General features: G+C 44.3%; 1 protein-coding gene across 3 annotated transcripts in view; it reads left to right on the top strand.

Moving 5' to 3' along the window:
* Positions 1 to 2,129: 2,129 nt before the first annotated feature.
* The window catches only part of LOC310767069 (glutamate decarboxylase 1-like), a 30,057-nt gene continuing 19,491 nt past the window's right edge, over positions 2,130 to 12,695 (top strand). The window contains exons 1-5 of one of the 3 annotated variants that reach the window (XM_083623910.1): positions 2,130 to 2,286; positions 3,022 to 3,078; positions 6,785 to 6,919; positions 7,725 to 7,967; positions 9,034 to 9,124. In XM_083623910.1, the coding sequence (XP_083480036.1) occupies positions 2,232 to 2,286; positions 3,022 to 3,078; positions 6,785 to 6,919; positions 7,725 to 7,967; positions 9,034 to 9,124 (581 nt within the window). In that variant the 5' untranslated portion in view covers positions 2,130 to 2,231. The remainder of the gene's footprint in view (positions 2,287 to 3,021; positions 3,079 to 6,784; positions 6,920 to 7,724; positions 7,968 to 9,033; positions 9,125 to 12,695) is intronic. The other 2 variants (XM_083623908.1, XM_083623909.1) reach the window with 2 other exon arrangements.

Genomic DNA, 12,695 nt, shown 5'->3' on the forward strand with positions numbered 1-12,695 from the left:
GGTCCTTAAGATGGTTGAATGCATGGGCATAGCCGGGGTGGGGGACAGGGAGGGGCAGCTGTCCACCTAAATCAATAAAAATCAATAAAAATACGTAGCTAACTGAGGTTCTGACCCCCCAAACAAAAGGCCTGCCCCCCTAACAAAAATCATGTACTCCTCCTCCCAACAACTCCTGCAGCTAAGCTGGTGCTAATTTTATTGCTCTGCATTTTATGGGGGGGGGGCAGAAGGGACCTCAGCCCTTAGGACTTAACTCCTATGATCTGGTGTAATTTTATGACAGCTTAATTTAGGCTGGCTAGCTTTACACCAGTTTCTTGCATGCAGGATTGCTCCCTTAGTTTCTTGCTATAAAATGCCATAACCCTAATAGAGGGTTTTTAATGAAATGAGGGTTTTTATTGAAAGGTCTTTAATTTTGCATGGACAGGCGGAGTCCCCCCAATGCCAGGCAACTCCTGAATGGAATAATGACTCAAGACAACGTGCTATGGGATTAGAATTGGCCACAACTTCATTAAGTTTTGGATATAGGGAGACCTTGGCTCTGGCATTGGGCGTTTATCCTTCCCAGTCCCCATCCAGTGATCTGGGAAACATCAGGGTTATCCAGAATGTGTGGAGATTGGGCTGGCTCTGGAGAACATATGTTCAAGCAGAGAGCCCGCCCCCCGTTTTGCCGCCGTCGCAGGGGAGAGCAATGACAACCTCTCGACGTATGGCCAATGCCTCCCCTCAAGACCCCTTTAATGGGGAACCCTGGGATCACCACCGCAAGGAGGGCGTGGGTTACCGCTTCACCCCCCCCCCATTTAGGGAAGATAGACCAAAGGATTCCCCCCAAGGCCTGAAACCGCCAAAGTTGTGATGTTTTGCTACAGGGAAGGCAAAATTCCTTTCTGGCCCTTCAACAGAGACCATGACGTAGCAGCGCCCGCATACCTGTGGAGAATAATAAATAAATAAGTTTTTATTTATACCCCGCCCTTCCCAGTTCAGAAAACCAGGCTCAGGGTGGCTAACAACAAATTTAAAACACTTAATTGATGCAACAAGAAACAGCATACAATACAGTATAAAACTTGAATAACAATAAATTCAGAATTCAAAATCAATTTAGGGGGAAAATCCATCCAATAAACATTAGATGATCACCAGGGCTAGCTGACTAAATTAGTCCTATTTGGGCCAGCGAGGAGACCAGGGGAGAATTAGCTGTGGGATTCCAGAGTGGGTAATCTTCATAAAAAGGGGAGGGTGAGGGAAGGAAGGGGAATAAAAGATCAGGCTAAGTTCAAATTGAAAGCCAGGCAGAATAGCTCTGTCTTACAGGCCCTGCGGAAGGAAGTTAAATCTACAGGGCCCTGGTCTCATGGGACAGAGCATTCCACCAGGTTGGAGCCAACACTGAGAAGGCCCTGGCCCTGGTGGAGGATAGTTTGACTTCCTTAGGGTCCAGGACCTCAAAACTATGATTATTCATTGGCCTTAAGGTCCTCTGCAGGGCATACCAGGAGAGGTGGTCCCATAAATACGAGGGCCCTAAGCCACAAAGAGAAGAGGTTAACCTGCAAAAGAAGGTTTAACTGAGGGAGGGCAGTGTAGGAGAAGCTCTGGAGCCAACTGACGCTTCGCAGGTAAGATTCTCCCTCTGTTGTGTGGGCAGGGCGGTCCTTCCCCTTACCTGACCAATTCCCTGGCAACGCCTCCCCAGGCGGGATTGGGCGATTGGCTGAGGTAGGCGGAGACCTCCAGGTATCCAGCCTGGGGAAGGTGAAGCCAGCCCCTACTACCAGGAACCACACTGGGATCTGGGGAGCTGTGCGTGACCACACAAAGGGTGCCCCCCATTTAATGTGGGGAGTGGTCATTGCAAAGAATGTATAGGGATGTCTGTGTGTTTGGCAGGGAGAGGAGCACAGCAGAAAGGAAAAGTATTCCTTGCATTTGACCTAGCAAATAATTGAAGAATCCTAAGAGCCTTAAGCCAGCAATGCCAAAAAAAAACCAACAACCCCTACACAAAGGAAATCAGAATTCTTTGTCTCCACCCTTTTTTGCTTTAACAAGTAGCTGGAACGCCCAGAGGCACTATCTATTCAACAAATACCAAACTATGTAAAACAAATTAGTTCAGCAGCAGATACATTTGAGAATTGTGTGTTTGTCTATATTCGGGTTGCTGAGAAATTGCACTTTTTACTACTCTGGATATTTTTCTGCCGTGCATGGTTATTCAGAGCGGCAAAGAAATGGATTTCCAGATGGTGAACAACAGAACAAGTAAGTGCGCAGATATCATTAGCAGATTATTATTTTTTTTAAAAAAAAATCTAGCTGTTCAAGACGTTTAAAAATAGTAATCTGTTTTGAGGATGACTTTGTCAGGCGAGAGAGTCTGGGACACGGTTTCCGTTTCGTACTGATACATTTTAAAAAGCGAAAGAGAAGTCATTCAAAGTGTTTGGGTGGCGGTTGTGAAGTTCAGAACATTTGGGGTCAGAATCCTCAAAGACAAGAGCAGCGAGCACAGATTGGTCTCTTGTCTGCTGTTCCCTCATCCTTGATGTTTGTTTTCCTCAAAAGCCACCTACTGCTTTATATATGATGAGAAGCTATGGTGGTGTTGTTTTTAAACTGTCAGGAAAGAAATTAAATCTTAAACGCTTCCTTCTTTCTTTCCTGCTAACAAGGGGTGGCGATGTGTTTTAAAACAACAACAACAAAACCCCAAAAGGAACAATTATAAGGTTGGGGTTTTTTTTTTACTAATTTTTATTAGTTTATTAGGTAACTAATTTTTATCAGGCATATGGGAGCTCAGTCTTTTATCTGAAATGTTTCATGTGTGCTTTCCTGAAATAAATATTTCTGCTGTTAATGTTCAACAGTTAAACAGAAACTTTTCTAAGAAATCTTTGGTGGTTTCTCATTGCTTCTCCTTCAGTTGCTGTACAGATGTAAAGACAGACTTCATAGAGCTGATTCAGATTTCACATTTCTTTTCATTGTATTCAGATGCAGACACAAATCTAAAAATTCAACATGAGAATGGGTCCTGTGATGTTCTTCCAGGTCTGTAGAGTCTTAATACTTTTGGTCTATCCGACAGTGTTTCTCAAACTAGGGTCCCCAGCTGTTGTTGAACTACAACTCCCAACATCCCTAGCTAGCAGGACCAGTGGTCAGGGATGATGGGAGTTGTGGTCCAACAACAGCTTGGGGACTCAAGTTTGAGAAACACTGGGCGTTTGTCCAGGAAATCTCTATGACATGGGTTGCTAATGGGGCAACTTCCAGATGTGGTTGGATCGTGACTATCACCTTCCCTGACCATTGACTGTGCTTGGTGGGGCTGATGGGAGTTGTAGTTCAACAACTTTTGGAGGGTACTGTATTGGTTATCTGGGCTGTGGATGATCTGCTGTGGATTCTCTGCTATGGAATTCCATCCAGCAAACACTTATTTGAACCCAAATTCTCCTCCTCCTCCTTCTCAGGGATAAACATATACAGCATTGTCTTTCTGTACTTTCTTTAGTAGGAGATTCTTAGTTTAATCAATCAATCAATCAATCAATCAATCAATCATTAAGCAATCCAAGACCTTTGGCTAATGACAGTCATTTCAATGGCTTGGATTCTTTCTTTCTTTCTTTCTTTCTTTCTTTCTTTCTTTCTTTCTTTCTTTCTTTCTTTCTTTCTTTCTTGTTTTTAATTAAAGATTTTATTGCATTACAAACCAGACAGACTTCCAGCTTATGGGAATCTCTCTAAATGGAGATCTGTTCAAGTGATGCTTCACCCAGCAGAATGGGGCAGGGGAGATGACATTCATTGATCCCTTCTCCCCCCCCTCCAGGGGCCCCCAACTTGAATAAAATATTGGGGGGGGGCCAGGTAAGCCCTGCCCTGAACAATTGACCACATGACGCATTGCACCACACCATTTGAATGAAAAAGTCTATCAATTTGGGCGGGCCATCCGCCTTCAGATATTTTTTGGGGGAGCCAATGGGACCTCGACCCCTAGGAGTTGGCTCCTATGCTCCCCCCTATAGCCTCTTGTGCCCTCCCACATGCTCCAGAGGGCAGGTAGATTTAGGGGACTCTCCAGAGCAGTATGAGACATGGTTCATGAGAAGGGGGTATCTGTGAAAATTGCACCCCTCCCTTAAGCAGGCAGGATCCTCAGTCAGAGCTCTGAAGGGAAGGAACCCTTTCATTCATAGCTGCCTCATTATGATCCAAGCCATAATTTCCCAGTTTCAGGACTCTGGCTACCACCTCCTGTTTCTTGTTAGGGTGCTCCCCAGTGTGGTGTAGTGGTTAAGAGTGGTGGACTCATAATCTGGTGAACTGTGTTTGATTCCCTGCTCCTCCACATGCAGCTGCTGGGTGACCTTGGGCTAGTCACACTTCTCTGAAGTCTCTCAGCCTCACTCACCTCACAGGATGTTTGTTGTGGGGGAGGAAGGGAAAGGAGAATGTTAGCCGCTTTGAGACTCCTTAGGGTAGTGATAAAGCGGGATATCAAATCCAAACTCCTCCTCCTCCTCCTCCTCCTCCTCTTCTTCTTCTTCTCCTGTCTCCTACTGAGCTCCCAGGCCAGTAACCCAATCTCTTCAGCTATGGCTGTTGAGGATCTGCACACAGAGACAATTCTTCACTGCCAACAAAGGGACACCCACTGCCCCACCGTTTCTCCTTTTAAGATTTTCCCAGTGAAAATACGTAACTTTCCAAAAGCACTGGCAGTACATTCAAAGATGCTATAAATATGAAAAGGAAGAATGACATGGGAATACGAAGCGCTGCGGAAGGCATGCAACTGCAAATAGCTAATTGTCCAGGGATATAATTTGACACTTTTCTTCTCTCTTTCTCTCTATCTTTCCACTCCCACTCCCCTCGCCCTTATCAAATTTTTGCAAGTGGTTAGAAGGAAAAGATTATATCTCTGAAATTACTTCACAGTCATTTTGCATGAGTGGGAAAAGAAAAAAAAAAGTCGCTTTACAACTCATGCTTTCATTTGAGGTATTAAATGTACCAAAATGGATTCTGGGCAAAATGAGAACAGATTTACATTTTCAGCACAGTATATTTTAATGACAAAGCCACATTGTAGAATGTGCCATAAAACACACTAGGAGAAAAACGGGGAATTGAATGTAGAATGTAGATTTCTATTTGTAGCAGATGCGATTTTGCCCCTTCAGATGATTGTATGCAAATATCTTTGTAGGCACCTGTGCTTTGCAGGTAAAACTGAGTCATTATCTGTGTAAATGATCAATTTTTTTCCCCATGCAGAAAATTTCAGCAAAAATCAAATGCACTAAAACAAATATCAGATGTTTCACGTTTTGTTTTGTTTTCTCTCCGGAGTTGAGTTCTGCTAAATTAATTTTAAATAGCATCAGAGAAATGTTGGAAGGTATGAGGTTATACCTATATAACCAGCCAATGCAGTATACACATACCTTGGGTAAAAATAGCCCCTGAGGCTGAAGAGTGAGTGTGACAATGTACCACAGACCCACACTTAAAAAGAGAATAAGGGAAGGAGAGCCTATACCTGACCTCGTGAAGCACTAAGTGCAGCACAAAGTTAGGCCATGGAAATACAATCTCTCACAGGACTGTGAGAGGCAAAGTGAGGCAATTGCATCAGGCAGCAAGCTCTGATAGAGATCTTCCCTCACCCCTTCTTCCCTGGCGTGGAAGATTGTGTACAGTATAGCAAGGGAGCGCTGTATTTTGCTATTGAGCAGAACAGTGCCATAGAATTTGCGAAACAAAAGCTGGCTACTGGGATTCATCTTGGTGTTCTCTAAGCACACAAAGAGCAAAAGAATAGGTGAGACCACAGAACAGGTGGAAAGGATGATTTCATCCTACGTACCCTCCTGGAGAGAGGAACACGGGTGGCGCTGTGGTCTAAACCACTGAGCCTTGGGCTTGCCGATCGGAAGGTCAGCAATTCGAATCTCCGCGACGGCGTGAGCTCCCGCTGCTCGGTCCCTGTTCCTGCCCACCTAGCAGTTCGAAAGCACGTCAAAGTGCAAGTAGATAAATAGGTACCACTCTGGCAGGAAGGTAAACGGCGCTTCCGTGTGCTGCTCTGGTTCACCAGAAGCGGCTTAGCCATGCTGGCCACATGACCCGGAAGCTGTCTACTGACAAACGCAGGCTCCCTTGGCCTATAGAGCTTGCGTGAGTCTGCCAATCAAGCATAGAGCAGAACACTGGCACCAACTTTAGGGGCCCCTGGGGAGCCGGTCACCCACAATTTTGTTGTTGTGGGTGCCTGACCTCTGTACCCCACCATCACCGCTGCTCGGCCTTCACCCCCAGGCTGCTGGCACTTACCTCTGGCACTTAGGCAGTGGCTGGGCTGTGACTTGTGCCACTGATGCGGGGCCTGTATGGGGCCCACTGCAGCCCACTGTATGGGTCCCAGGCACCAATGCGGTGTCGGAGCACACATGCCACTCTGTGGCGCACACCCTGAGAGCCCACAGTGTGGCGCCCAAGTTGGCGCAGCTGTGGCAGAGAGACAGGGGATGTTTGTGTGTCAAAGGAAGGGGGATGGAGGGCAATTTACACAAGGAGGTTTACAAGCTGAAGATACTACAAAACAGGCAGCAAAGATCACACACGTAATAACAATCTGATCCAATACAGCGAATGGGGCATTGCAGTTTTAAATTGGTTATGACTATTTTAGCAAGCTTACTTATCCTTTGTATTGACCTTTTTTATTCCTCATTTCCAGACAAACAGATCAGTACTGGACCTGACCCACTGAGACAAAAGCGTCTTTCTAGCTTCCAGGGAGAAAGTGAAGAGAGAGAGAAAGATTCTACCATTGAGAGCTTTGTGACCAATTTTTCAAACATCTTTGAGTCAGGTAGGATTACTATATTCATGTGTGTGTGTGTGTGTGTGTGTAGGGGAGAGAGGTGGAAATTTAAGATCTACATGTACAGTTTCTGAATCACCCCATTGTGAATCCTTCAAGACCTGCTTCTCAGGATGTCTGCAGAATCTTGAAGTGGGGTGTTGTTTAGGGGTCATTGTTGTGGTCCATATTTAATTTTGGAGATGCTAGTTTTGCCGTTACTTGTGCTTTTTTGTATATCAATTTTAAAATCTAATTACGGCATGTGGGGATTGTTTAATTTTGTTGTGTATGTTTCAATAAGTTTTTATTTATCACTTGTGACCACTGTTCTCAAATTTTTGAAATTATCTACATCTTTGCATACTCTAAGCCACCTGGAGCATGGTTGGAATGATGGAAAGGTGGCATGCAAAGAAGCAATGCTGAAGCTGGAGACTCTCCCCCTGTATTTTTTACATCAGGGGTAGGGAACCTGTGGTCCTCTGGAAGTTGAGGCTGGTGGGCAACAGCTGGAGATAAAGTCCAGATGTCCAACAACATCTGGAGAGTCACAGCCTCCCCACCACTGTTTAACAGTCATTATGTGTTCCTTCCATTCATCTCAAGGTCCTGTTGTGTGGCGCACATGGAGTCCTTCTTGCTGGGACTGGATGAAAGGACCATGGGTTAAAATTGTTGGGAGAAGCTTGACCCCATTTTTCTATCCAGTTGCAGATTTAAATGTGCAACCTTGTGCAAATCAGCCTTTGCCCCAAGTCTCCTCCTGAATCCTACACATCATTAAACAGAATTTCTCTCCTCCAACTCCCAGATCTTTTGCCTAATCAGAATGGCGAGGAACTGACAGAACGTTTCCTGCATGAAGTTGTGGGTATTCTCCTGAGTTACATCAAAAAGACCTACGATGGAAAGACGAAAGTGCTGGATTTCCACCACCCTCACCAGCTTCTGGAAGGGTTGGAAGGCTTCAGCGTGGAACTTTCGGATCAGCCAGAACCTCTGGAACAAATACTTGTTGACTGTAGGGATACCTTGAAATATGGAGTCAAAACAGGTAACTGCTCGTTGTGTTTATACAGCATTGTTTCAGTGGCTAGCAGCCATGTGGACTTTGGGTTCACAGAGAGCATGTGTCTGAATGGCAGGAGCTGGGAGTCAACCACAGGGAGGGGATATTGCCTCCTTGCCCAATTTGTGGGCTTCCCAGAGACATGTGGCCAACCAACATGGGAAACAGGATGGCGGACCACCTTGATCTGTTCATGCTGCTCTAGCATGCGTCTTCCTATTGCAGTCTGGTGGCTTACAAACTTTCTGTTTTCAGGGTAGACATAGGGCCAGATCATAAATACATTCATCTGCCCATTGGTCTTGTTTATGTGCTGCAGAAATGACTGCATTCAGCACCATTCTACTTGCACATAGTATAATAAGTGACCCAAGAGCTTTAGACATATGCCGAATTCTTGTGTTCTTCTTTCTCCCTCCTCACTTTTATGAAAGAGCCATATGGTTGCACACGTCACAATCTCCAAGTGGTGAGACTTGGGGGTTCCAACCCCTCCAAGGGGGTTCCAACGCTTACTCAGAGTTTGGTTTTCTTGGAGTGAAGGTCATTGAGGACTATGGTGTCTTGAGGAAACTAAGTAGATGTTCATTTCTGTTTGTGTGTGTGTTTAATGAATTATCCACATGAGCCAAGAGCTTTCTTCTACCAGTGTTGCTACTGTACCTCCCTGTATAAACAGCCCCCCTTGGCTCTACCTAACTATGTAGAAACCCCTCAAGGCTGGTATCTAGGGCTTTCTTCCTTCTTTACAATATATTTTAACTGCCACTAATTTGTACCACTAATTTAGGGTTGCCATATGTCTGGGATTTCCTGGACATAGCCAGAATATGGCAGTCGGAAATCACTGAAATGTCTGGGAAAATCCATGTCGGAAGTCTAGATTTTGGCGAATTTCCTTAAAAATAGCTCAAAACCCACATTTTCTCTCTCTCACTTTTTGAAATATGGCAACCCTCACAAATTGGAAACTTTGCTGTTGAAGTGATGCGCCCCTAACATTTCTTCAAAAAGCATGACCTGTTTTATCTTCAATTTATCCACATTTCAGGGCATCCTCGTTACTTCAACCAACTTTCCAGTGGCCTTGACATTGTAGGACTTGCTGGGGAATGGCTGACGTCTACCGCAAATACAAACATGTATGTACTGTAGATTGTCATTTTTATACAAGATTAATCTGAATTAAGAAACAACTGCGAAACCAAACTCCTTTTTTATTATTGCTCTTTAAGAATACGAAGGATGTATGAGATCCAGCAAACAGAGACTAAATACATTTATGAAATGCATTGGGAAGACTGGCTTATTGGACTCAGAGGGATGGAAAAACTAGAAAGAAAAAAGTAGTGAAGGAGTCCAGTTTCTACTGAAATAACAAAAGCTTCAGTTTAGGGCCAAATGATATGATTAAAAAGAAACATGTTTAGCACCTTTCGTACCTCCTCCTTAACATGCATCTCTCTGTGTGGGGATCCTGATCTGGACTGGGACTGTAGCATGAGAGGAGAGTGAGTGAGCTCTTCACTCCATATCCTCTTTTAAAAACAAAAAACGCTACTCCTTGAGCTATTGCTTTGAAAACACTATTTGCAGCAAGTAGTATCTTCTGGGACAAATAGCAGATTGTCATGAGGACAATAACAAAGGTAATCTGAGCCTATTATTGTAGGCAAGATTCAGACAAAGTTAAGCATGTTTAAGTCTCACTTGAAGAATTCAAATCAAAAGTGGGGAGCCTGTGGCCTGCAAGGTGTACGCGGACTCATCTCAGTGGTCCCAGGCAGAAGGTACTGGGTTCAATCCAGGCACCTCCTGGTATGGCTGGGAGAGACTCCTGTCTGACATCCTGAAGAGCCACAGCCAGCCAGCATAGAAAATACTGAGCTAGATAGAGGTAAAAGGTAAAGGTAAAGGACCCCTGGATGGTCAAGTCCAGTCAAAGGCGACTATAGGGTTATGGCGCTCATCTCACTTTCAGGCCAAGGGATTGTCCACAGACAGCTTTCCAGATCATGTGGCCAGCATGACTAAACTGCTTCTGGCACAACAGGACACTGTGATGAGTGCCAGAGCTCATAGAAACACCATTTACCTTTCCGCCCCAGCGGTACCTATTTATCTCTTTGCACTAGTGTGCTTTTGAACTGCTAGGTTGGCAGGAGCTGGGACAGAGCAACGGGAGCTCACTGGTCTAAACCACTGAGCCTCTTGGGCTTGCTGACTGGAAGCTAAATAGACCAATGGTCTGATCTGAGTCAGTATGAGGCAGCTTCCATGACTCCAACTTCCATCAGTCCCAGCCAGAATGGCCAACTGTCAGAGACAATGGCAGTTGTAGACCAGCTGCATCTTGGAGGACCACATGTTCCTGCTATAAATTTACAAAGTTTGTCCAACTGCCTTAATAAAAGTCCACTGAGAATTAAAAATAATGATCCTTAGTTTTGGCTGGATCATGCTTAATTATAAATAGCAACTATTTACAGAAGACATATGCAAACTTGTCATAATTCTTTATAGAGGGCCTTTCCCTCATTTGCCTGCAAGAATAACACAATGAATTCTGATGAGCATTGCACTTTTACAAGTTTTTTTAAAATAACAACTATCCCATCAATTTTCCTGCATAGCAGGTGAAATATATAAATTTTCAGAGTTTTGGTGGGTTTTGCTGTAAGCAAATTTGAGTGCTTAAATGATACATCTTGAGAGGTCAACAGTGCTGAATCTTAACCCTCCATCCTGTAATTACATCTGTGATACTATGAACAGCAGAAATAGTCTCCATAGTGACATTTTAACAAAGTGGGCATTGTGTAAGAACTCTTCAAAAGATGAAGTTGGAAGGAGTCTGAGAAATGTCAATGAAAATACTGTTGATAACTTCAGATATAAACAGAATAATGTCCATGCCAAGTTCTTATGGAAAACTTCAGCAAATTTAATCGTTTTCCTCTGCTGTCTTAAATATTATGTAATGAGCTTGGAACAAAGATAGCTTATTGACTAAATTTGGACTGCAGGACTGCATCAAAGGCTTCAAAAGCTTTCCAAAAAGCCTTTTTGTTGTTGTTCAGAATTGAAGACAGACTTCCACAATGGATTTTACTCTTGCGCATCTTTGATTTTAAAGAGTGACATTTCAAAAATATTCTTAAAACTCTTATGTGGCATGGCATCTCAAAGACAATTGATTTCAACCCAATGAAATCAATTGGGCTAACATAAATCCTGTCAATTTCAAGGGACACCTTCTAAGTGTAACTAAGCCTGGATCCAAACCAGTTTAATTCGATCACCAGAATGAGTCACTGAGAATTACACCATTTGAGTTTGATATTTTGGAATAAGTCTTGAGAGCTTTTGAGACAAAGGCAAAGATCCAAACAACTGTGCAATCCATTCTACATGCCCAGTGGACCTTTGAATTCATGTTCATTTCAACTGCTGCTTTGATGCACACTCTCTGCTTCTGAAGTTCAGGAGAGCTTCAAAGTCCAAACATGAAACAGACAGGGCTATATGGCAGCAGTTCGAGAAGAGCAGCAAAAATTGCCACTAGGATGGCCCTTTCCACATTTCCTGATTAGGCGTGGAGATCAGCCTGAATTCAGTGGAGCACCATGACATTTCCCTTTTCTATTAATGGAACGTTCTTGGTGGAGTTATGTGCTCTCAACGAACCAAGCACTGGACATGTACTGTGTACTTCAGTATTTCCCTGTACCTTTGTGGATGGAAATGTCCATTACGCCCACGGTTAGCTGAATTTGGCGCCAGCAGTGCAGGATGAGGATAAGGTCCTCTTATCCTCTAAGAGAGGATAAAAGGAGCAAGGCATGCAGACAAAGTGCAGTGTGATCAAAAGGGGATTTTGATCAAAGGGAGCATGAAACACAATGACATAGCTTCAGGGCTCGAAACCCATTATGCACTTACCTGTACTGTTCAGTAAGCTTTGTTTACCGGCTCGCTAGCAAACACACCTCTCTTTTTGGGAGCGTGGGGTGGGGCAGAGCAGAGTGGACTGTGCCAAGCCAGTAAGTAATGCTTCAGTGTTAGATAGCGGCTTTGTGTTCTTCCACCACATGGACCACTCAGTATGGTTAGAAAACAAGCATTTGTCGGGAAAGTTGCTTGGTGCTGATGATAACAGAACTACCTCTTGAAGGCTTCTGTTCTCAGTAATAATGTTTTATTATTATGTATAACATTTCTGTACTGCTGTCCATTAATAACAAGTTACCTGGGAAAGTTCAAAAATATCATTACAGTGGTACCTCTGGTTACGAACGGGATCCATTCCGGAGCCCCATTCGCAACATGAAAAGAATGCAACCCGCAGCGACGCATCTGCGCACGCGCGGGTTGCGATTTGTCGCTTCTGCACATGCGCTTGACGTCATTTTGTGCATCTTTTGAGTAACCCTTTCCGGGTCACCGCGGGACGTAACCTGAAAGAACGTAACATGAAGCGGATGTAACATGAGGTATGACTGTATTGTCATTACCGTTGTCATCATCATCATCATCAGTGGTGTGCGGTCAATAGACTACGGGGAGTAGGCTAATCCCCTAAAGTGTCCACTAGCCCTCCCATCACCTCCCCAAAGCTCAACTGGCTTTGGGAAGGATGTAGCAGGGCTTCAGCATCCTGGAGGCTTTGTGTCTCCAGCCCAAAGCCTGGGAAGCTTCCTCCCAGCTTAGGGA

The sequence above is a fragment of the Podarcis filfolensis genome, assembly GCF_964270895.1.
Source record: "Podarcis filfolensis genome assembly, chromosome: 7".
Classification (NCBI taxonomy): Eukaryota; Metazoa; Chordata; class Lepidosauria; order Squamata; family Lacertidae; genus Podarcis; species Podarcis filfolensis.